Source organism: Lucilia sericata, unplaced genomic scaffold, assembly GCF_015586225.1.
Source record: "Lucilia sericata isolate MDLA Ls3-8-SP2 unplaced genomic scaffold, ASM1558622v1 Contig000265F_arrow, whole genome shotgun sequence".
Taxonomy (NCBI): Eukaryota; Metazoa; Arthropoda; class Insecta; order Diptera; family Calliphoridae; genus Lucilia; species Lucilia sericata.
In genome coordinates, this window is record NW_023994290.1 from 280004 (window position 1) to 306183 (window position 26180).

The window sequence follows — 26180 nt, forward strand, 5'->3', positions numbered from 1 at the left end:
TTTTTAATTTTAAAACAACAGTTTAAATTTTAAAGAAAAAAAATATTGAACTTTATTTAAAAAGTATTTAAAAACACATTTAAACATTAAAACTTAATATTTTAAAAAAAAAAAAAAACCTTATTACTAATATTTATATGCATATATAAAAACACAAGAAAAACTTACAAAATAAAATATATAGAAAATTTTTAATAATTTCACTTTTTTTCAAAATTTCACTTATTTATACATCTATAAATCATAGGAGCCGAACGATCATTTGTGGTTGTATGACGCAATTTCACCGTGGCGAATTGGGAAGCTCTGTTATTATTTAACAAGAATATAATAAAATATTAAATTTATAAAAATATTTTCATACAATCAGAAAAAAAAACTTATATACAATAATAAAACTTATAATAAACTATATAGCAAACTTTTTTTTAACATTTGGGAGTGGAAAAAATGAAATTTAGCTTAAAAATGTTTAAAATTTAATTTTATATAAAGAAATATTTTGTATTAACTAAAAATCTATAAATCTATTACGATAGGCACCACCCTGGCTATAAAAAAAAGAATAAAAGAAAAAAAGGTTGGAATACGATTTAAAAAGGTTTTGCAAGGGGTTTATAAAGAAATAAAACGCTTTAATTAATAAAAAAAATACAAAATATCATGAGTATATGAAATATTAAGTTAAATTAAGAAACTTAAAACAAATGCTTGTTTGTTATTTACATCAGAAATTTGTAAAACACTGTTTTAAAATATGAAATCGTTAAGTTATTGAAATAAAAATGAATAACTCCCAGCTGTGTTGTTATGTAAACAAAGCAAACTACGGCGTTTTTCTTATTGAAAATGAAAAACAGAGTCGTTTTTGCATATTTACAGTAATTCCTCGATTTACGTCTTTGTTTTTATTAACGATTTGATGGAATCGTTATAAATCGGGGGATTGTTGTAATTTTTACCAGATATTTAACCTTTTTAACGTTTTATCTTCTTTTCTTTTTTTAATAATGACTTTTTCTATAATAATTTACATTTAAAACAAGACTCTTACAATTTGTAGATTTTTTTAAAAATCCACTTATTTTTTATATGATTTTAACAATTTAACTCCCTCTTCCTTGTTTTATTGAAAAATTTTTTTTGAACAATTTCTTCTCCCGTAAGAAAAAGTGGAGAGTTGGGTTAAATTTCCCGTTTCATGTCGGTGTCCATTAAAACTATTTCATTTTATTTTTATTTTGCTGTTGTTGTTGCATTTGCTGCTGCTGATCCTGTTGATCCCAGAAATCATACCAGGGTCCATAAGTTTTACCATAATGTTTATCACGATCACTTAAAGATTTCTGTTGGGATTGGGAGTTTGTATTTCTTTCCAAAGTCATGCTGGACATATTGGAAGATTTCATAAGTCGGGTACGGGGCAATATGGTGGCTGTGGGAGTGTTAAGGGAGGAATTTGATTGTCGGGTTAAAGTAGAATCTTGATAACGCATTTGTTCCTGTTGCTGCTGCTGTTGTTGGTGTTGTTCATAAGATTTGGAAGAACGTGATCTTTCTTGCTCCTGTTCGCCACCTCCTCTGCGTTCACTTGGTTCTCTTCTTTCCGATTTCTTTTTCGGATTTGTATTCATGTTCATATTATTGCCATTTTGCTGCAGATTCGTATTAGAGGTGGAAGATCTAAAGGTTTGAAATTCCATTTGATGTTCCTGCATTTGCATGGCTCTCCTCTGCTTTTCATCTCTTCTTACCAAATGATCATTGATCACAATACAATCATAAGGATCTGAACTGGTGGATTTGATTTCTGGATCATCCGAATCATCCTCACTGGTATAGTATTGTTTCAAAATATCTTTCCGCTTAACGGTCTTCATTATGATGCCCCCACTATTGCCATTGTTGTCGAAAAAATTATTAACATCACTCATTTTTAAAGTGCCATTATCCAATTCACTTTCTCCCGCCTCACTTTCGGTAGAGGGAAACATTTCCGTTTGTTTATTAGCACGATTAGGGGCGGCTCCATTCATATTTTTATTTTGGCCCATATTGTGTGAATTCTTGGGAATATCATAGGACTTTTTGTGATTTGAATTTTGTCCTCGATTTCCCAAAGAATTTTGTTTTTTATTTTCCATTATAGAATTACGATTTAGGGTATTTTCCCGGTATTCTTTTTGATACTCTTTTTGATTACGTTTTATGGTACTTAAACGCTCCGATTCTGTGGGATTTTCTATATCTATCTCGATAGTTTTCATGATCTTCATTCTGGATTTGGGGGTAAAATTGTTATTATTACTGCGCATGGGCATGGATTCTCTAACCATGGGCGTCAAACCATAAATATTCTCGTCATCATCATACATTTCCAAACTGGTGACACTATCCTTGCGCCCTCTTCCCTGTTCCACCAAATGTTTGTCATGTTTTTCTTGTGAGGATGTGGAATTATTGGAAGTACTCTTATTTAAAGTGTCATTACCCTCCATTTCCCGTTCACTTTCCATTTTACTGCTGGTAGTGCGATAACCCTCATCCCTTAACTCCTCCATATTGGGAGCAGCCACCAAATCACGGTGCTGCCACAAAGACATGCCCGCTAAAATGTCATCATGTCTGCCGCCTCCAAATTTCCAAAAAGATTTGGTGCGTTTAATGCCACCCGAGGAGGCCTGGAGTATTTCATCATCACTGGCTATCAAATCGTAACGCATTTTAGCGGAATTACGATTCAAAGTCTTAAGACTTTTGTCGTCTATCTGGCTGTCTACACTACTGCGGAAATTACGATTCAAAGTCCAAGAAGCTATCTCGCGATTGGTGGATATATGGGTATTGGTATCGGCGCGACGTCTACAGTTCAAGCGATTTAATGTTTTTAAAGGGGTTTTTAAGGTTTTTTTTGGCAGTTTAGCATTTTATAAAGGGAGCAATGAAAACACATAAAAAAATGTTCCAAAAAATATGAAAATAAACACAAAAAGAACAGAAAAATGGCGTATTAAAACAAAAAAGAAACCAAAATAAACTCTAAAGGAATTAGTAGCTTTCATGAGAAAAGGGTTATTAACACAAAACAAACCCAACCTTAAAGAATAACTCTACCTACCGTATGGGCACACGACTAGTTTGTTCCTCATCTGAATAGTCCACCTCCGGTTGGGGTGGTGGTTCATTGGCAAAACCGCTATCATTGCTACTGTGCAAAGAGGTTTTGGCAGCGGCCGCTGGTTTCAATTGATTCATGGACGATTGCTGTCGTGTTAAAAATAAACGATTCTTTAATTAGAAAACCGCACAATTCTCTAATTCGGTTAAAGGGGTTTTAAGGGATTTTTAAAAACTCACATGTGTTATTTGATTGCCATTCTGCAGTTTCTTGTTGCGTCTTTCAATGGCCGACTGGCTGCCATTGGGAGCACAAAAACTCTGGGAAGAATTCAGCATGCGTGCTGAGGATTGAGCCGAAGGCACTGGAGCCGGTAAGGTGGGTGGTGGTCCCGGCCTAGGATTGCCCGAGGAAGAAGGGCGGTACTAGAAAATATTGAATATAAAATAAATGCCCACATATAATAACACTCTTCCTTACCTTCTTCTGATTCCTGTAAGTATCCCCAAACATTCTTGTTGGCGATGCTTCCTCGTGTCGATCCCTACGATAAGTTGAATCACTTTCCATTTCTTGTTGATTATCCATATCATTGTAATTCTCATGATAACTATTACGCATTCCTCCTCCACTTTGTCTTTCGTAATGCATATTCTCATAACGATCATTGGATCTTTCGGGACGTTCTCTTTCCATTTTATTCATTTTATTATCGACGATTAGATCAGCATTGGTATAGGCCACCGGGAACCAACCAAACATTTGTGTACGTAAATTTTCTCCAAATTGCCAGCCTTTAGCTTTGCCTCCCACCAAAGCAATACGATCACCTTCTTCAAAAGGCAGCTGGTTTTCTCCCGAGGGCATGTAGGCATAGAGGGCCTTGACAACAGTACGTTGATCCCAATGGCCGTGATCGGAATGATCGTTAGCTAGAAAGAAAGGAAATTTTTTAATCAAATGTGGACTTTTTTGACTATAGATCAGTCTATAGGCTCGACTCTAGAATTAGAACAGAACTAGAACAGAATCAGAACAGAACTAAAACAGAACTAGAACAGAACTAGAACAGAACTAGAACAGAACTAGAACAGAACTAGAACAGAACTAGAACAGAACTAGAACAGAACTAGAACAGAACTAGAGCAGAACTAGAACAGAACTAGAACAGAACTAGAACAGAACTAGAACAAAACTAGAACAGAACTAGAACAGAACTAGAACAGAACTAGAACAGAACTAGAACAGAACTAGAACAGAACTAGAACAGAACTAGAACAGAACTAGAACAGAACTAGAACAGAACTAGAACATAACTAGAACAGAACTAGAACAGAACTAGAACAGAACTAGAACAGAACTAGAACAGACAGAACTAGACAGAACTAGAACAGAACTAGAACAGAACTAGAACAGAACTAGAACAGAACTAGAACAGAACTAGAACAGAACTAGAACAGAACTAGAACAGAACTAGAACAGAACTAGAACAGAACTAGAACAGAACTAGAACAGAACTAGAACAGATACTAGAACAGAACTAGAACAGAACTAGGAACAGAACTAGAACAGAACTAGAACAGAACTAGGATACAGAACTAGAACAAACTAGAACAGACCCCACTAGAACAGAACTAGAACATACTAGAACAGAACTAGAACAGAACTAGAACAGAACTAGAACAGAACTAGAACAGAACTAGAACAGAACTAGAACAGAACTAGAACAGAACTAGAACAGAACTAGAACAGAACTAGAACAGAACTAGAACAGAACTAGAACAGAACTAGAACAGAACTAGAACAGAACTAGAACAGAACTAGAACAGAACTAGAACAGAACTAGAACAGAACTAGAACAGAACTAGAACAGAACTAGAACAGAACTAGAACAGAACAGAACTAGAACTAGAACAGAACTAGAACAGAACTAGAAAAGAACTAGAACAGAACTAGAACAGAACTAGAACAGAACTAGAACAGAACTAGAACAGAACTAGAACAGAACTAGAACAGAACTAGAACAGAACTAGAACAGAACTAGACCGAACTAGAACAGAACTAGAAAGAACTAGAACAGAACTAGAACAGAACTAGAACAGAACTAGAACAGAACTAGAACAGAACTAGAACAGAACTAGAACAGAACTAGAACAGAACTAGAACAGAACATAGAACAGAACTAGAACAGAACTAGAACAGAACTAGAACAGAACAAGAACAGAACTAGAACAGAACTAGAATAGAACTAGAACAGAACTAGAACAGAACTAGAACAGAACTAGAACAGAACTAGAACAGAACTAGAACAGAACTAGAACAGAACTAGAACAGAACTAGAACAGAAACTAGAACAGAACTAGAACAGAAACTAGAACTAGAACAGAACTAGAACAGAACAGAACTAGAACAGAACAGAACTAGAACAGAACAGAACAGAACTAGAACAGAACAGAACAGAACAGAACAGAACAGAACTAGAACAGAACTAGAACAGAACTAGAACAGAACTAGAACAGAACTAGAACAGAACTAGAACAGAACTAGAACAGAACTAGAACAGAACTAGAACAGACTAGAACAGAACTAGAACAGAACTAGAACAGAACTAGAACAGAACTAGAACAGAACTAGAACAGAACTAGAACAGAACTAGAACTGAACTAGAACTAAACTAGAACTGAACTAGAAACGTACTGAACTACAAATGATCTGCAACTGAACTTGAACCGATCTTCTCGGGAACTAGAATATATTTGATAATTTCAGTTTCTTCCAACACTCACCTATAACAGTTGTTGTTGAATTCGAACCGGAACTATTTAAATTGAAATCCGATTTGGCACGTGGCAAAGAATTTTGTGTATATGGTGGTATATTGGTTTCATGCAATGTCCTCATATCACCGAATGGTGCATCAACACTACGGGATTTTTTCAACTGATTCGATTGATTTGAAGCGTGTGAATCATCAGAATCTTTAAGACGTTCCTAAGAAGATGAAGGAAAACAACAAAATTTAAAAAATTTTTGCAAAATAGCATGATTAAACACAAACATACATATGTGTATGCGTATTTCTTGTGTGTGTATGTATGTTAATTTAGTTTTGTTTACTTACCAATCTTTTATTGCCTATTAGCATTGAATTACCATCATATACCGTAGTGGGTAAAATCTCACGTGATGCAGCAATTTCTTGCCAATTTTCCAAATGATTATCAATTACGCTTTTGCCAGTTGTATGATAAGCCATCCAATGTTTTGCTATCGAACATTGACGTTCCAAAACGAAACCATAGCGGCGACGTTCTTGAGTCATGGCCTGAGAAAAAATACAAATTTATGCCTTCATTCTTTTTTATAGTTTTTTTTTTTGCCCACAAACTTACATTTTTATAACTTTGCTCACAGAAGGCATCCAATTTTTTCTTTTGATCTTCCAAAATTTGTAAGGTCTTTAAAGGGAAAAAATTATTTTATTAGAATTTTTTGAAGGAAATAGTTTATTTCTCAGTTACCCTTAGTTCCTTTTCGGTATTTTCTGGACTAGCTTTTTTCTTGCGCTGTTTTTTCATGGTAGTCACCGCCTTGTGATACGATTCCATGCGCACTTTATGCTGTTGCATGAATTTCTTTTGTTCGTGCTGCACTACTTTTGTGTCCTTTTCCAGATTGGTTTCTAATGGCACTAGTAAATCCACATAAAAGGCTTTTAACTGGAAGAAAATGGAAAAAAGAGGAATTTTAATGGAAACTGAAATAACTTAAGTAGAATTGATCTTTTACTGAAGTAGAAGTGATCTTCAACTGAATTAGAATTGATCCATAACTGAAATAAAACTAGAAGCGATCTACAACTAAAGCGAAACTGATCTTCAACTGAACAAAAACTGATCCTCAACTGTATAAAAGTGATCTAAAACTAAACTAAAAGCGATCTAGATCTAAAGTAGAACTGATCTAGAACTAAACAGAAGTGATCTAAGACTGAAGTAGAACTGATCTTCAACTAAATTAGAGCTTATATACAACTGAACTAGAACTGATTTATAACTGAACTGAAACTGAAGTAGAAATGAAACTGATCGACGTATAAACTAGAACTGATCTTTAACTGAACTAGATCTTATACACAACTGAACTACTAAAATAAAACCGACCTTCAATTGATCTACAATTGTAGTAGATCTGATCTATAACTAAACTAGAACTGAAACAGATCTAGAATTGATCTACAACTTAATTAGAGCTGATCTTCAGCTTAAATAGAATACAATACAACAGAACCAGCAGAACTGATCTACAACTAAAATGAAACTAATATACAACTGAACTAGAAGTGATCTAAATTAAATTGGAATCTGATCTACGTTTAGAGTAGGACTGATGTGCAACTAAACTAGAACTGATCTACAACTGTAGTAAATCTGATCTACAACTAAACTAGAACTGATCTACAAATGAACTGAAACAGATGTGGAATTGATCTACAACATAATTAGAACTGATCTTCAGCGTAAATAGAATACAATACAACAGAACCAGAACTGATCTACAACTGTAATGAAACACTGATCTAAATTAGATTGGGATCTGATCTACGTTTAGAGTAGGACTGATCTGCAACTAAACTAGAACTGATCTACAACTGTAGTAGATCTGATCAACAAGTAAACTAGAACTGATCTACAAATGAACTGAAACATATCTAGAATTGATCTACAACTTAATTAGAGCTGATCTTCAGCTTAAATAGAATACAATACAACAGAACAAGCAGAACTGATCTACAACTAAAATGAAACTAATCTACAACTGAACTAGAAGTGATCTAAATTAAATTGGAATCTGATCTACGTTTAGAGTAGGACTGATGTGCAACTAAACTAGAACTGATCTACAACTGTAGTAGATCTGATCTACAACTAAACTAGAACTGATCTACAAATGAACTGAAACAGATGTGGAATTGATCTGCAACATAATTAGAACTGATCTTCAGCTTAAATAGAATACAATACAACAGAACCAGAACTGATCTGAACTAGAACAGATCTAAATTAGATTGGGATCTGATCTACGTTTAGAGTAGGACTGATCTGCAACTAAACTAGAACTGATCTACAAATAAAACTGAACTGATCTTCAACTAAAGGAGAGCTGTTTTACATCTAAAGTAGAACCGATATTCAACAGAATTATAGCTGATCTACAACTAAACTAGAACTGATTTACAACTAGAACTACAAATAAACTAGAACTGATCTGTAAGATGTTTAACTGTAGTCCATTTTATTAATGTATAACTGAACTAAAACTAATCTACAGCAGTAGAATTGATCTTCAAGGGAAGAAGAAATGATCTTCAACTGAACTGGAACTAATCTACGTCTAAAGTAGGACTGATCTACAACTAAACTAGAACTGCTCTTCAACTAAAGTAGGACTGATCCTCAAAGTTTGCACAAAATTTATGAATTATAGTTTTTGACTTCAAATAGTTTTATGTCATACGGAAATGTTTTATGTTTAGTTAAACATATAATCAATTAAAATTTAAAAAAAAAATTACTTACAATATTCATTTGCTGTTCTTGTATTTCCTTATAAACACTAACAACATTTAGCAAAGCCGCTCCTTAAAAACAAAAAAAAAATATTAAAATAAATTTTTTTGTGTTTTTAAATCATTAATATAAAATTAAACAAAACAATTTGTGTAAAAACAAGTTTTAAAATAAAAACAAATTTAACCTACAAACATTATTATTAATAATAAAAAACACAAACATAATTGCCTTTAAACAAAAAACAAAACTTATTTTTAAACCAAACAAAGTTAATAAATCCCAACTTACCAATATCGCCGGTTCCACTGTGTTGAGCATTCATGGCAATTTTAGCCAATGCTTCATTAAATAAACGAGCAGATGTTGCAGCACCTGCAATTTGCATGAAAAAAATTTTGTTAGATAAAATAATAAATAAATTTAATAATAGTTTTTAAATAATCAACAGATCAGATTTATTTTTATATAAAGAATTTTTTTCTAAATCAATGATCTCACTCACCATGTAATGACTTTAGATAACCCTTGCCAGCTGAGATTAATTGACGGGCACCGGGATTGAATTTCTCTAAGATGTTCTAAAATTAGCAGAAAAATAATTAAATAAATAAATTAATTAAAAATTAATATTAAAAATAAAAAACAAAGTACTAACAACAACAAACAAAAAAATAACAAATTTGTCATAAAATTCCTTAAGCCTATTCTACTAATGAATTCGACCTTAACATTTGTTCTATAAACTAAACAAAAGACTTAAGCTACAAACCTAACATCAAACCCTCTTGCTGTGTCAACGTATCTTTACAATTGCGTTAGTGCTACACACCTTTTTACAATTTTTTTCCAACAAAACCACAACAATTTGTGCTTTAAACAAACAATCATTTAACTACAAAACGCATTCTTTTTTTATTAAACAAAAAATTTTATAAAAAAAAGAGAAGTACCAGCATACTTTTCTCATTGTACTTATGAATAGTACCAAAGTATTTGAAAGAAGTTGCTGGCAGAAACAAAAATGGTTAAATATTTTTTTCTATTTGTATTATTTACCAGCTTAATTTATGTGTCAAACTTAAAGCAAAGAGGTAAGACAAAAAAACTGCAGATAGATAGGGTTTCCCTTATCCAGCCAAGCATGAAAGTAATGTTTTAAATACATTTTAGGCAGTTAGCGATAAACGGCAAAAAAGCTTCAATCGAATAAATAAAACAGAACTAGAACAGAACTAGAACAGAACTAGAACAGAACTAGAACAGAACTAGAACAGAACTAGAACAGAACTAGAACAGAACTAGAACAGAACTAAAACAGAACAGAACTAGAACAGAACTAGAACAGAACTAGAACAGAACTAGAACAGAACTAGAACAGAACTAGAACAGAACTAGAACAGAACTAGAACAGAACTAGAACAGAACTACAACTGAACTAAAACTAAAGCACCAGAAAGTCCCCTTTTATAGATTTTCGTTCAATCAGGTTGCTGCGTGTGACCATAAAAACCAAAAAGTACCAGTCATTGAACGAAAAAGTACCAAAAATCCTTTTCTACAGATCTCCGTCAGGCTTCAATATTATAGAAAATTAAAAAGGTACCTTTTGTAGTACCAGAATGTCCCCTTTTATAGATTTTCGTTCAATTAGGTTGCTGCGTGTGACCATAAAAACCAAAAAGTTCCAATCATAGAACGAAAAAGTACCAAAAATCCTTTTCTACAGATTTCCGTCAGGCTTCAATATTATAGAAAATTAAAAAGGTACCTTTTGTAGTACCAGAAAGTCCCCTTTTATAGATTTTCGTTCAATTAGGTTGCTGCGTGTGACCATAAAACCAAAATGTTCCAATCATAGAACGAAAAAGTACCAAAAATCCTTTTCTACGGATTTGCGTCAGGCTTCAATATTATAGAAAATTAAAAAATGTACTTTTTGTAGTACGAAAAAGTACCAAAAAGTTTCCTTTTATAGGTTTTCACTAACTCCGGGCTATACACGCTTAATTTAATGTTTCTTGTTAAGTATTATAGGAAATTTAAAAAGTACTTTTCGAAGTACGAAAATGTACTAAAAAATCCCCTTTTATGTGTTCTCACTTAATCACACACATACTTATTTTTATGTTCTGAACTAGAACTGAACTAGAACTAACTAGAACTGGACTAGAACAGAACTAGAACAGAACTAGAACAGAACTAGAACAGAACTAGAACAGAACTAGAACAGAACTAGAACAGAACTAGAACAGAACTAGAACAGAACTAGAACAGAACTAGAACAGAACTAGAACAGAACTAGAACAGAACTACAGAACTAGAACAGAACTAGAACAGAACTAGAACAGAACTAGAACAGAACTAGAACAGAACTAGAACAGAACTAGAAACAGAACTAGAACAGAACTAGAACAGAACTAGAACAGAACTAGACAGAACTAGAACAGAACTAGAAAACTAGAACAGAACTAGAACAGAACTAGAACAGAACTAGAACAGAACTAGAACAGAACTGAACTAAAACTAAAGCACCAGAAAGTCCCCTTTTATAGATTTTCGTTCAATCAGGTTGCTGCGTGTGACCATAAAAACCAAAAAGTACCAGTCATAGAACGAAAAGTACCAAAAATCCTTTTCTACAGATTTCCGTCAGGCTTCAATATTATAGAAAATTAAAAAGGTACCTTTTGTAGTAACAGAAAGTCCCCTTTTATAGATTTTCGTTCAATTAGGTTGCTGCGTGTGACCATAAAAACCAAAAAGTTCCAATCATAGAACGAAAAAGTACCAAAAATCCTTTTCTACAGATTTCCGTCAGGCTTCAATATTATAGAAAATTAAAAAGGTACCTTTTGTAGTAACAGAAAGTCCCCTTTTATAGATTTTCGTTCAATTAGGTTGCTGCGTGTGACCATAAAAACCAAAAAGTTCCAATCATAGAACGAAAAAGTACCAAAAATTCTTTTCTACAGATTTGCATCAGGCTTCAATATTATAGAAAATTAAAAATGTACCTTTTGTAGTACGAAAAAGTACCAAAAAGTTTCCTTTTATAGGTTTTCACTAACTCCGGGCTATACAAGCTTAAATTAATGTTTCTTGTTAAGTATTATAGAAAATTTAAAAAGTACTTTTCAAAGTACGAAAATGTACTAAAAAATCCCCTTTTATGTGTTCTCACTTAATCACACACATACTTATTTCATGTTTCTGAACTAGAACTGAACTAGAACTAAACTAGAACTGAACTAGAACTGAACTAGAACTGAAGTAGAACTGAACTAGAACTGAACTAGAACTGAACTAGAACTGAACTAGAACTGAACTAGAACTGAACTAGAACTGAACTAGAACTGAACTAGAACTGAACTAGAACTGAACTAGAACTGAACTAGAACTGAACTAGAACTGAACTAGAACTGAACTAGAACTAGAACTGAACTAGAACTGAACTAGAACTGAACTAGAACTGAACTAGAACTGAACTAGAACTGAACTAGAACTGAACTAGAACTGAACTAGAACTGAACTAGAACTGAACTAGAACTGAACTAGAACTGAACTAGAACTGAACTAGAACTGAACTAGAACTGAACTAGAAATGAACTAGAACTGAGCGAAAATCGAACTAGAACTGAACTAAAACTTAATAAACGGAATTAAGCTTCAGTTGGAGATCTCTGTGCAGTCCAAATAAATCTTCAATCATAGATATATATATTTGTGGTCCCAATATACCTTGATTCATTGATCTTTAAGCAGTTGAAATTAACTGTAGGTAAATCCCAAATGAGCTTGCATCTTAGTTATATCTGTAGTTTAAACTAAGCTTTGATTGTAGATTTGTTTCTTGCTACAGTTAAGCTTCAATTGAAGTCTCAATTAAGCTTTAATATAAGCCTTTTCCTAGACTTGGTTAAGCTTCACACGTAGTTATTTTTAAACTTTAAATAAAGCTTCAATGTTAGTAGAAAGTATGCTTAAATTTGTATTTATATAAAGCTTTAATCTAAGTTCATCTTGTAGTCTCAATTAAGCTTAAATTAAAGGTCCTTCTGCATGGAGTCTCTTTGTGGTGCCAATCCTCAATCGTTAGCCCAAATTTCTATTAAAGCTTCAAGCTTTTTACTGTAAAGCTTTTAGACTAATCACCTAAATCAAATTCAATATAATTCAATATTTTTTTTTTTCTTCTGATTAGCTGCCTGACGTTCTAATTGCAATTCGTTTTCATTGCATTTCAACCATTAAAGAATACAATATAGACAACAACAATAGAGAACAAAAAAACATTAGCCTACATTTTGGTCAGTTATGGCACATGAAAGCAGAAACAGTAAACTCCAAAGCAAACAATGCAACTACTAAGACTTAAAAGCACAATAAAAAAAACTTTAAACCATTTAAGGAAATGGTCATATTGAGGGAAAAAAATGGGGAAAAAAGAGTTTTTTTTTTTTTTTTGCTAAAAAAAAAACTCATTTCAAATAACTAAAGCCAATTGTTATACAATAAAAAATAAAAGCAACAACAAAAGAGTACTAAACAATTTAGGTTCTTTTACTTTATTACTAACTGTTAGATTGGTTATGCAGACATGTTGGACAGTCATGGTTTGTGGCTTACGAAAGGAAACCTTTCAACTAAAACAGCAACTTGTTCTTTTAATAAATTCCTCACAAAAAAAAAAAAAAAAAAAAAAAACATAATAATGAAGTTATGTTTATAATAATGTTTTTGTCATGATGATGATTTTATTGTGGTTAGAAATAAATGCTTAAAGGGAAACATACCCTTTGCCGATAAGTTTGCTGGAACGTCTGTCTGTCTGTCTGTCTTTCCCTAAGTCGGCTGTCTGTTTAGCTGTCAGCTTGTTGATTTAACTGAGAATTTTTTTCTCTAATTCTAATTCCCAACACACACCTTAATTTGCAACATATTTTCATTTTATTTATAATAAAAAAAAGAAAGAGTGAAGAACAAAAAAAAAAAAAGATTCCCTTTTTTAAACCTACTATTAAGCAGTTATAAGGTTTCTTTATACATTTCATATATTTGCATTTATGTTTTTTTCAATTTAAATCGCTTTTAGTAATTTGGTAATCTATTTTACAAATTCTGTTCCGTTTTATGTTAAACATGTTAAAATCTCTGCCTTTTTTTTTTGCTAATTATAAATTTATGTTGTCTTGTTCATAGTCATAAAACTATTTTTGTTATTTTAAATGACACGCGATTTTCTTGGGGTTTTTTTAACACAAAAATAATGGCAGAAATCCTCCTCTAAAAAGTATATGTGTTAATTCATTCATAGTTTCCACTTAACATAAGTTTAAAACATTTGTAACGGAAATTTATTTTTAAATTACTTTTAATGTTTTATAATATTCTACAGTGAAAGAATCTATTTAGTCTAGTCATTCTCTTGACATTTCGGTATTTAGCAAAGAGAAAAAAGATTGTTCTTTAACAGTTTGTCAATTGGTTATAGTCACAGTTTAAGTTTTAATCGTAGGTTTTTTACTAGTTCAAGGAAAGCTTTTAGTGTAGAACTTGCATAACTTTAAATTAAGCTTCAACTTAGTCCCAATTTAGTTCTTTTTGTAAACCTAATTAGACATCAATAGCATATTATTTTGTAGGCCCATTTAAACTCTTAATAAAGCTTTAATCGTAAGTCCCATTGAATCCTATTTAAGCTTTAATCCCATGCCTTTTGTAGTACCAATTAAGCTTTAATCATAGGCAATTTTGTAGTGTAAATAAAGCTTTCATCATAGATCATTTTGTAGTCCCACTTAAGCTTTAATCGTAACTCCTTTTGTGCCTCAGTTAAGCTTTCACCGTAGGTCTAGGTGAAGTCCTAATTAAGTTTCAATCATAGGCCATTTTGTAGTGTAAATAAAGCTTTCATCATAGATCATTTTGTAGTCCCAATTAAGCTTCAATCGTAACTCCTTTTGTTCGTCAGTTAAGCTTCTATCTTAGGTCTTGGTCAGCTTCAATTTGTAGTGTTAATAAAGTCTTCATCATAGATGATTTTGTAGTCCCAATTAAGTTTCAATCGTAACTCCTTTTGTTCGTCAGTTAAACTTCAATCGTAGGTCTAGGTGAAGTCCTATTTAAACATCAATTGTAGTCCAATATGTAGTGGCAATTAAGCTTCAGTCATAGATCATTTTGTAGTCTCAATGAAGCTTCAATCGTAACTCTTTTTGAGTCTTAATTAAGCTTTAATCATAGGTCTAGGCTCAAAGTCATAATTGAGCTTCAATTGTAGGCCAATTTGTAGGGTCAATTAAACTTCAGTCATAGATCATTTTATAGTCCCAATTAAGCTTCAATTGTAACTCTATTTGAGTCTCAATTAAGCTTTAAGCATAGGTTTAGGAGAATCCCTAATTAAGCTTAAATTTGTAGTGGCAATTAGGCTTCAGTCTTGGATCATTTTGTAGTCCCAATGAAGCTTCAATCGTAAATCTTTGTGTGTCTTAGTTAAGCTTTAATTATACATCTAGGTAAAGTCCTAATTAAGCTTCAATCGTAAGTCTATGTGACTAAGCTTAAATCGTATCTTATTTTGTAATCCTAAATAAGCTGTAATCATATCTTAAGTCCTTATTTCTGTTTTAATCGAAGGATATTTATACACCTAAAAAGCTTTAATAGAACCTCTTTTTGTAGTTGCAATAAAATTTTAATAGGAGCTTTTTTTGTAACCCCAATTAAGCTTCAATCCAACATCTAATTATACTCCTGGAAAACTTTAAACTCAGCGATTTTTTGTTGTTGTTGTAATAAAGCTTTAATTGCAACTTTTGTGTAGCTCCAAATAAGTTTATGTCATAGCTCTTTTTGTGTCGTAATTAAGCTTCAAAAATAGATCTTTTAAGTTTTAATCATTAGCTTTTGTTAAGTTTAAATTAAGTTTTAAATTTTAGATCCCACAAATAAGCTTTACACTGATGTCTAATTTAACTTCCACTTAAGCTTTAAACTTAGATTTTTTATACTCGAAATTAGACTTCTAACGAGAATCAATTTTTTCCCTTAAATTAAGCTTTAAGCACGCAAGAAAGCTTCAGTTATAGCTAGCAGTGTTTTTAAGCTTTTATTTTCAATTAAGCTCTTTTCACACGCTCAAAAAAAGCTTAAATTGTAGCTTGTTGTGTACTATAAGATTTAGCTTGAACTTCAATCTTTTATAGTTTAAAAAGCCGAATTGTGAGTATAAAAATCGTTATGAAAGTTACCTAATCGGAAGCTTTTAAAGTTTTGATTGGGATGTAGCAAGTCTTATACATATGAAGACCTACGATTAAAGCTTTATATGTGATTGTTAGTAAGAAGCTTAGAAGTAACAGACATATGTGTAACTAAAGCTTTATTTTGGTATGAGAAGTCCTACAATTGCTACTTAAATGGGATCTTTAAAAAAGCTTCAGTTCTGGGGAGCTTTAAAGCGGCATTAGAATTGAAGCCTTTTTTTATAAAAAGACCTAAGATTAAGCTTGGAGTTGGAGAATACTGAAAGTACAAATTTTAGAATACTAAAGCTGTTTTTTAGGAATTTTATTATGCAATTATATTTGTTCTCTAGCAAGATAATTTATTAATATTTAACAAATTTATTATTAACAACATTTCAACAATGAATGATTCATTAAAGTCGGCAAAAATATCAATTAAATTTTGAAAGCTCGTAGAAAAAAAAAACAATTGTGCAAAATTGTTTTTAGAAAAATGTACAGATTTAAATGTTAATTAAGCAAGAAATATTTTTATTTTTTTTTTTACGAAAACAACAAATTACTTAGAAAATGACATCATTTAAGTAAAACAAATTAACCCCTTAAAAGCAGTCAGTAAGAGGGGAAAAAAAGGAATTGTTTTCAAATGTAATTTAAAGGTAATAAAAAAAGGTTTGGCTTTTATATAATAAAAGAATAAAAATTAAATTAAAAATAGTAAATGAAATAATGTTAAAAGGTATTATAAATAACAATAAAACTCTTTTGTAATGAAATCATAAAAAAAAGTGTTGGTTTGCCAACAATCTCCCTCTAAACTTCACAAGTTTTTTTATATAATAAATAAACAATTTTTTTTTTTTTTGCTAAATAAATTTAATTGTTTAAATAGTAAAATGAGTAGTACAATCTTTTAAATACTTTGTCTGTTTTAAAGTGTAGGTGTTTTTTTTTCACAAAATTTTTTAAATATTTTTGCTAGCTGTCATAGGTTTTCTTTTGAAAAAGCTGGTATTTGGGGGAAAAAATTGTTATTTAAATGTTTAATTTGTCAAATATAAACATATTATTTGGTTTATTAGCATTTGAGTGTTAAATATTTGTTGTTTTTAAATTTTTAAGACATAAACGAACTATCTAAGAGCTACAATCAGTTATAGAGAAAAGCTTTAATAAGCTTTCATTTTGGATCATTCTGTAGTTTAAATTAAGCTTTAATTATGGACATTTTTACACTTTAAGTTAAAGCTTTAATAAGTTTTAATTGATCTTCATTTATAGATGTTTTTATTCATCAAATTAAACTTCAATTGTAAAACTCTCTTTTATCCCTATTAAGCTCCAAACGTACACTTTTTTATAAGCTCAATAGAACTTTAATTTCAGCTAGTTTCGTTTGTCCTAGTTAAGCTTTAAAAGCTAGAAGCTTATGCTTTATATTGAGCATTATATGTAGAGCTTTTTAATTCAAAATTAAACTTTTATACTTCAAATTAAGCTTTAAACGTTTCCTAGTTAAGCTTTAGAAGCTGATAGTTTGTGCCTTATACTGAGCATTATATCTAGAGCTTTTTAAATCAAAATTAAACTTTTACTATATAGGTTTTTATACTTCAAATTAAGCTTTAAACGTACATCTTTTTATAGTCCCGATCGTAGGCCTCACTTTTGTTCCTATTAAGCTCCAAACGTACACCTTTTTATAGTCTCAGTAAAGCTTTAATTTCAGCTAATTTCGTTTCTCCTAGTTAAGCTTTAAAAGCTGATAGTTTGTGCCTTATACTGAGTATTATATCTAGAGCTTTTTAATTCAAAATTAAACTTTTATTGCATAACTTTTTACACTTCAAATTAAGCTTTAAACGTTATAGTCCCGATCGTAGCCCTCACTTTTGTCCCTATTAAGCTCTAAACGTACACCTTTTTATAGTCTCAATAAATTTAATTTCAGCTAATTTTGTTTCCTAGTTAAGCTTTAAAAGCTTGTAGTTTATGCCTTAAATTGTGCATTATATGTAGTGCTTTTTAATTCAAAATTAAACTTCAAATGAAGCTTTAAACGTACATCTTTTTATAGTCCCCATCGTAGGCCTCAATTTTGTCCCTATTAAGCTCCAAATGTTTACCTTATTATAATTTTAGTAAAGCTTTAATTACAACTAATTTTGTTTGTCCTAGTTAAGCTTCAAAAGCTGGTAGTTTATGCCTTATGCAGAGCTTTTTAATTCAAATTTAAACTTTTACTGTATAGGTTTTATACCTCAAATAAACATCTTTTTATAGCTTTAAACGTACATCTTTTTATAGTACCGATCGCTGGCCCCTCTATAGTCCCTGTTCAGCTCTAAGCGTTTAACTCATTATAGTCTCGGAAAAGCTTTAATTGTTGCTTATTTTGCTTGTCCTAGTTAAACTTAATAAGGCAGTAGTTTGTTCCCTCAATTAAGCTTTATTTATAGAGTATTTTGTAATTTAAAAATGAACTTTAACTTTAAGCTTTTAATACTTCAAATTAAGCTTTAAACTTAGAACTTTTTATAGTCCTAATCGTAGCGCTCTCTATAGTCCTTACTAAACAGTTATTATAAGCTTTTCTGTTGTCTCTGTTAAGCTTTAATTGTGGATTATGTGGTTGTCTTTGTTAAACTTTAAAAGCTGTTACGTTATGCCTTAAATTAAGCTTTATTTTTGAAGCTTTTTTAATATAAAATTAAACTTTAACTTTAAAGCTTTTTTGTACTTCAATTTAAGCTCTAAACGTAGATCTTTTTATAATCACGATCGTAGGCCTCACTTTACTCCCTGTTAAGCTCTAAACGTATGCCGTTTAATTGTATGAGTTAAGCTTTAATTCTATGTTATTGTGTTGTCCCACTTAAGCTGCGAAAACTCTAATTTCACGCCTTTTTATTGTCTCTGTTAAGCTTAAATTGTAGATTACTTTGTTGTCTCAGTTAAGCTTTAAAGACTGGTATTTTAATGGCTTAAAGTAAGTTTTATTTGTTGAGCTTTTAAAAAATTAAACTTTAATTGTAGAGCTCTTTATACCACAAATTAAGCATTAATTGTAGATCTTTTTATAGTCTTAATAAGACTCAAACTCAGGTATGTTTAAACTTTTAATGAAGCTTTAATTGTACTTTTTTTAAGTTTCTATAACACCAAATAGAGCTTTATATTTAGATAACTTTATAGTCACAAATAAGCTTTTATAGGATTTTATTTTTCAAGATATTCTTATTGTTAAAATTAGGCTTAAATTGTCAGCTATTTGTTGTTTAAATTAAGCTTCAGTTGTAGTTCTTTCCATATTCCGACTTAAGCTTTGATCATTGATATATAAGTTTAAAGTTTTTGAAACATTTTACGTTTAATTTTTATTTCGTATAAAATTAAGCTTTCTTTGTAGTTAATTAATTCAAACTCCAATTAAGCTTTTATTGGAGTTTCTTATCTACTTTAAAACAAGCTTTATTAACAAATCTTTAAATTGTTAAAGTTAAGCTTTAATTGTAATGTTTTTTATACTTCAAATGAAGCTTTAATTCGCAGTTCAAACTATAGGCTTATAAAGCTTTAATTTTAGATATTTTTCTAGTGTCAATTAAGCTTTTATTTGCACTAGTTTTATACTATAAATAAAACTTTAAAGTAGATTTTACTAATGCTTATATTAAGCTTTAAGTCTAGAGCTTTTTATAGTACAAATTAAGCTTTAATTGTAAAATACTTATATATCACCAGTTAAACTTTGATCACAAGTATTTTTAAACTTTATATTAAGTTTAATTTGAGGTGAAATTAAAGCTTTCATTGTAATTCGTTTTGTTCTTTCAATAAAGTTTATTTCTATAGATCAAATTAAGCTTTCTTTTCTAGACTTAACTAAGTTTTGATTTACTATGTATTTTTGTTTTATAAAAAGCTTTATTTAAAGCTCCATACCATATTTTCAAGCATTCTATAAAGATCTCTTTTAGAGTCTAAATTAAGCTTTAAATGTGAATATTTTCAAAAACCTTAAATATTAAACAATTTTGCCTTCATTTAACTTTATTTATGCTGCCAATTAACAACTGATATATGATGTATGTATATTTCCAACTCAGTGTTAACTTAGTAATTCTATACATTTGTTTATTTATTTTAAAACTATTTTCCATTATATCTATTTTAAAGATTTCGAAAAACAAATAAACTTGAAGTACGTTTCTATTAAGATTATTATGTTTAAAAAGAACGAGAATCGTTGTTTTTTTTTATGTGCTTACATATCAAGGCGTGGGAATCAATTCATTATACATAAATATTCAACTTAAATTAGTTGCGATTTACAGATGATTTCAAGGTCATTTACTACTAATAGTTCATTACATTCATTACTTAGACAACAAATTTTAAATTAGTTGCGTTTATGAGTAAGTTTTTTGTTATGAAAAATGTAATGTTTGTTTTTTTATTGTTATTATTTTTTTTTTTCAACTATAATTAAACAAATCGTGACTGTAATCATGATGGGTTTCATTAATGTGTGTTAACAAAATATTATAATTTCTCAAAACGGGGAAATGTTTGAAGAAGGTTTTTGCATGTTAAAATGATTTGTTAAATTTAGTTGAAAACTATTCTAATTAAATGATGTCAATAAGATGATGAGGTTTATTTTATTGATAAAGAAATGTAATGAATAGAAATTAGTTTTAAAGTAATGAAAAAAAGCTTTATTTTGAAAAATTTCTGTAAATCAAGCCCAATTGATCTATGATTAAAACTTAATTTAAACTATAAATAAAGCTCAACTAGAAGCATAATTATTGCGATTAAAGCTTAATTTAAAGCAACGATTAATGCTCTATTTAATGCTTTAAAATGTTGAAAATTAAAGCTTAAATTTAATTAATAATATAGCACCAAAAAGAATAAATTTTAAGTTCAAAATCGTCTTAACTAAAAGCTTTTTTAAGCATTAATTGTAGCCTTATAATAATGTTAATAAAGGATATTTTTCCATGATATGCAGCTTTAATCGGTGGTTCTAGTTCATTTCTAGTTCAGTTCTAGTTCAGTTCTAGTTCAGTTCTAGTTCAGTTCTAGTTCAGTTCTAGTTCAGTTCTAGTTCAGTTCTAGTTCAGTTCTAGTTCAGTTCTAGTTCAGTTCTAGTTCAGTTCTAGTTCAGTTCTAGTTCAGTTCTAGTTCAGTTCTAGTTCAGTTCTAGTTCAGTTCTAGTTCAGTTCTAGTTCAGTTCTAGTTCAGTTCTAGTTCAGTTCTAGTTCAGTTCTAGTTCAGTTCTAGTTAGTTCAGTTCTAGTTCAGTTCTAGTTCAGTTCTAGTTCAGTTCTAGTTCAGTTCTAGTTCAGTTCTAGTTCAGTTCTAGTTCAGTTCTAGTTCAGTTCTAGTTCAGTTCTAGTTCAGTTCTAGTTCAGTTCTAGTTCTAGTTCAGTTCTAGTTCAGTTCTAGTTCAGTTCTAGTTCAGTTCTAGTTCAGTTCTAGTTCAGTTCTAGTTCAGTTCTAGTTCAGTTCTAGTTCAGTTCTAGTTCAGTTCTAGTTCAGTTCTAGTTCAGTTCTAGTTCAGTTCTAGTTCAGTTCTAGTTCAGTTCTAGTTCAGTTCTAGTTCAGTTCTAGTTCAGTTCTAGTTCAGTTCTAGTTCAGTTCTAGTTCAGTTCTAGTTCAGTTCTAGTTCAGTTCTAATTCAGTTCTAGTTCAGTTCTAGTTCAGTTCTAGTTCAGTTCTAGTTCAGTTCTAGTTCAGTTCTAGTTCAGTTCTAGTTCAGTTCTAGTTCAGTTCTAGTTCAGTTCTAGTTCAGTTCTAATTCAGTTCTAGTTCAGTTCTAGTTCAGTTCTAGTTCAGTTCTAATTCAGTTCTAGTTCAGTTCTAGTTCAGTTCTAGTCAGTTCTAGTTCAGTTCCAGTTCAGTTCTAGTTCAGTTCTAGTTCAGTTTTAGTTCAGTTCTAGTTCAGTTCTAGTTCAGTTCTAGTTCAGTTCTAGTTCAGTTCTAGTTCAGTTCTAGTTCAGTACTAGTTCAGTACTAGTTCAGTTTTAGTTGTTATCTTTGACACTTTTTTCTACTGAAAATTTTCTAAGAGTTGCCTTTCCGAACTTTTATTAAAGTTCTTCCGGAATTCTTCAAAAAACTCAATTCACTTTATGTCAATAACCTCGTGTGAATATTTTTCCGTAAAATTTTGCAAATTTTTTTCAAAATAAATTTATTTGTTTCTAAAAAAAATCATGCTTCAACAACAACAAATAAAACAAAAATAAGCTGGTAATTTTCTTTTTTTTATACCAAAAAACACGTACCGCCAGCTGCAGGCAGCAACTATAGAGAAACATTACATAATGTTGCTTGCAACAAATGGAAAATAATGTTAAAGCTCATGAAGATGCTGCCGCTAGTAGTAGTGGTGGTGATGATGATGATTTTCTTTTGCAATTATTTATTGTATTTTTTATTTAAAGTTTTTTTTGTTGGTAATTTTTCTTTATATTTACCAAAAGACAAGTGTGTGTGTTGTTTTGTTGCAACTAACTATGATGATATATTTTTAGTTTTTTGCTGCTATTTAACTTGCAACATCTCGTGTTTCAATATTATGGTTTTTGCTGCTGCAGCAATAGTTATTATTGTTGTTTTTGTTGTTGTATGTGTTAACTTGTCATCAACTTTATTTTGAAAGTCTAGTTTTTCTGGGGTGTAACTTTTCATTTAATTTAATACACTTTTTTCGATTTGTGGCAGGTTTTTCTTTCTTTTCTTATATTTATAACAGATCTTTTGGTTAAACAGGTAGTTTAGAGTTTGAAATGTTGTTGTTGTTGTAAATAGCAGTTTGTGATTTAATCGATTATCAATTTGTTTTGCCTTTATAAGGTCAAACATGACAAATAAAAATTTTCGAATTGGATTTTTTTTTTTAACAAATTTTGGCCACCTTAGGTGTTGTAATAATCAGTGTTAGTGGAAATTTTTCTTTAGTTTTCCTTAATTTGCTTTAATGTTTATAACGGGAAATAGATTTTCTTCAGCTGTCTTTTCTTCATTTGACTTAAAATGGTTAAATAATTTTTATTTTTTTATCTCTGGTAATTAAATTGTTTATCATTAAATCTTTTTTTAATAAAGGAAATTTTTTGTTTGTCTTTGTTACAAAAATGTGTTAATTTATACGTTTGCTTATACAACACTTTGTTCTCTTAGAAAATTTTTTGCTTGAGTTTTCCAAACGTGATTTTATGTGGCACCAATAATTATTATTTAGCTTTTTCCTAGGTGCCCATAAAATTACAATTTAGTTAAACTTGTTTACAATTAGATAATAGTTTTTTTTTAAAAAATTAAGGAAAATTATGAAGTATTGAAATATTTTTTTCAAGACGATTTTTATAGAAAAATTTCCGCAAGATACTCTTCTCGAAAAAAACTGTCTTCGCATGAAGACAAATAGAACTGAAATAGAAGTGAACTAAAACATAAGTAGAACAGAACTATAACTGATCAAGAACTGAACTAGAACTGAACTAGAACTGAACTAGAACTGAACTAGAACTGAACTAGAACTGAACTAGAACTGAACTAGAACTGAACTAGAACTGAACTAGACTGAACTAGAACTGAACTAGAACTGAACTAGAACTGAACTAGAACTGAACTAGAACTGAACTAGAACTGAACTAGAACTGAACTAGAACTGAACTAGAACTGAACTATAACTGAACTAGAACTGACTAGAACTGAACTAGAACTGAACTAGAACTGAACTAGAACTGAACTAGAACTGAACTAGAACTGAACTAGAAACTGAACTAGAACTGAACTAGAACTGAACTAGAACTGAACTAGAACTGAACTAGAACTGAACTAAGAATCTGAACTAGAACTAACTAGAACTGAACTAGAACTGAACTAGAACTGAACTAGAACTGAACTAGAACTGAACTAGAACTGAACTAGAACTGAACTAGAAAGTGGAACTTAGAACTGAACTAGAACTGAACTAGAAACTGAACTAGAACTGAAACTAGAACTGACTAGAACTGAACTAGAACTGAACTAAGAAACTGAACTAGAACTGAACTAGAACTGAACGACGAACTGAACTAGAACTGAACTAGAACTGAACTAGAACTAACAGACTGAACTAGAACTGAACTAGAACTGAACTTAGAACTGAACTAGAACTGAACTAGAACGACTAGAACTTAGAACTGAACTAAGAACGAACGAGAACTGAACTAGAACTGAACTAGAACTGAAATAGAACGAACTGAACTGAACTAGAACTGAACTAAGAAAACTGAACTGAACTAGAACTGAACTAGAACTGAACTAGAACTGAACTAGAACTGAACTAGAACTGAACTAGAACTGAACTAGAACTGAACTAGAACTGAACTAGAACTGAACTAGAACTGAACTAGAACTGAACTAGAACTGAACTAGAACTGAACAAGAAAAAAACTAGAACTGAACTAGAACTGAACTAGAACTGAACTAGAACTGAACTAGAACTGAACTAGAACTGAACTAGAACTGAACTAGAACTGAACTAGAACTGAACTAGAACTTAACTAGAACTGAACTAGAACTGAACTAGAACTGAACTAGAACTGAACTAGAACTGAAATAGAACTGAACTAGAACTGAACTAGAACTGAACTAGAACTGAACTAGAACTGAACTAGAACTGAACTAGAACTGAACTAGAACTGAACTAGAACTGAACTAGAACTGAACTAGAACTGAACTAGAACTGAACTAGAACTGAACTAGAACTAGAAACTAGAACTGAACTAGAACTGAACTAGAACTGAACTAGAACTGAACTAGAACTAGAACTGAACTAGAACTGAACTAGAACTGAACTAGAACTGAACTAGAACTGAACTAGAACTGAACTAGAACTGAACTAGAACTGAACTAGAACTGAACTAGAACTGAACTAGAACTGAACTAGAACTGAACTAGAACTGAACAAGAAAAAACTAGAACTGAACTAGAACTGAACTAGAACTGAACTAGAACTGAACTAGAACTTAACTAGAACTTAACTAGAACTGAACTAAAACTGAACTAGAACTGAACTAGAACTGAACTAGAACTGAACTAGAACTGAACTAGAACTGAACTAGAACTAAACTAGAACTGAACTAGAACTGAACTAGAACTGAACTAGAACTGAACTAGAACTGAACTAGAACTGAACTAGAACTGAACTAGAACTGAACTAGAACTGAACTAGAACTGAACTAGAACTGAACTAGAACTGAACTAGAACTGAACTAGAACTGAACTAGAACTGAACTGACACTAACCGAACTAGATCTGAACTAGAACTGAACTAGAACTGAACTAGAACCGAACTAGATCTGACTAGAACTGAACTAGAACTGAACTAGAAACTGAACTAGAACCGAACTAGATCTGAACTAGAACTGAACTAGAACTGAACTAGAACGAACTAGAACTGAACTAGAACTGACTAGAACTGAACTAGAACTGAACTAGAACTGAACTAGAACTGAACTAGAACTGAACTAGAACTGAACTAGAAATGAACTAGAACTGAACTAGAACTGAACTAGAACTGAACTAGAACTGAACTAGAACTGAACTAGGAGTGAACTAGAACTAAACTAGAAATGAACTAAACTAAACTAGAACTGAACTAGGCAATCTATTGTCTAGACTATAGCCAGTGTGTTGGTTTTACTATATAGTCAACAAATAGTCAGTTTGTCTTTAGTCTGAACTATAGTCGATGTACCCACAAATCGTATCAAAATATTGAAAAATAATTAATTTTTATAATTTTTAAACATTTCTTATACAAAATTTCTTCATAAAAACTGCCTCAAGCTAATATTTGTAATTTTTTAAAAATATAGTAAACTACAACAAAAAACTTACCTTATAAACACCATCCACTAGTTTGTTATTTCTTCCGATTCCATAATGCTGACAAAATAATTTTAGACGCAAATTCCAATGATGATAATATTTGTTTATAATATTAATGGATTATTATTTACAAAATTAATGACTTTTGTTTAGTTGATTTAATAACTTTAAGAAAAATATTATAATTATAATTTTTTTTTTACTATTTTTTTCAAATTTTAATAAATGATTTTTTAAGAAGAAAAAAAAAACAAATTCACTTTCAGCTTTAAAGTTGCACTTTAAACACACACACACGAGCGCTTTGTTAAAGAAATAATTTCACTTTCTAAAAGCCACACAT

At 30.8% G+C, this 26180-nt stretch overlaps 1 protein-coding gene across 1 annotated transcript; it reads right to left on the reverse strand.

Moving 5' to 3' along the window:
• Positions 1–561: 561 nt before the first annotated feature.
• On the reverse strand, positions 562–26180 carry LOC119602957 (histone-lysine N-methyltransferase, H3 lysine-79 specific). The gene is made up of 13 exons (XM_037954789.1): positions 26177–26180; positions 25847–25953; positions 9194–9269; positions 8980–9063; positions 8698–8759; positions 6640–6837; positions 6511–6576; positions 6240–6443; positions 5905–6109; positions 3599–4050; positions 3358–3543; positions 3119–3288; positions 562–2862 (listed from the first exon to the last, which is right to left on the reverse strand). Exons 1-13 carry the CDS (start codon positions 26178–26180, stop codon positions 1221–1223), a joined length of 3456 nt encoding a protein of 1151 aa, XP_037810717.1. The 3' UTR covers positions 562–1220.

Coding starts and splice junctions, on each gene's coding strand:
- LOC119602957 (XM_037954789.1), bottom strand. Junction 9,270..25,846: donor TAGTGGATGGTGTTTATAAG/GTAAGTTTTTTG, acceptor TGCTAATTTTAG/AACATCTTAGAGAAATTCAA. Junction 8,760..8,979: donor CAGTGGAACCGGCGATATTG/GTAAGTTGGGAT, acceptor TTTGTTTTTAAG/GAGCGGCTTTGCTAAATGTT.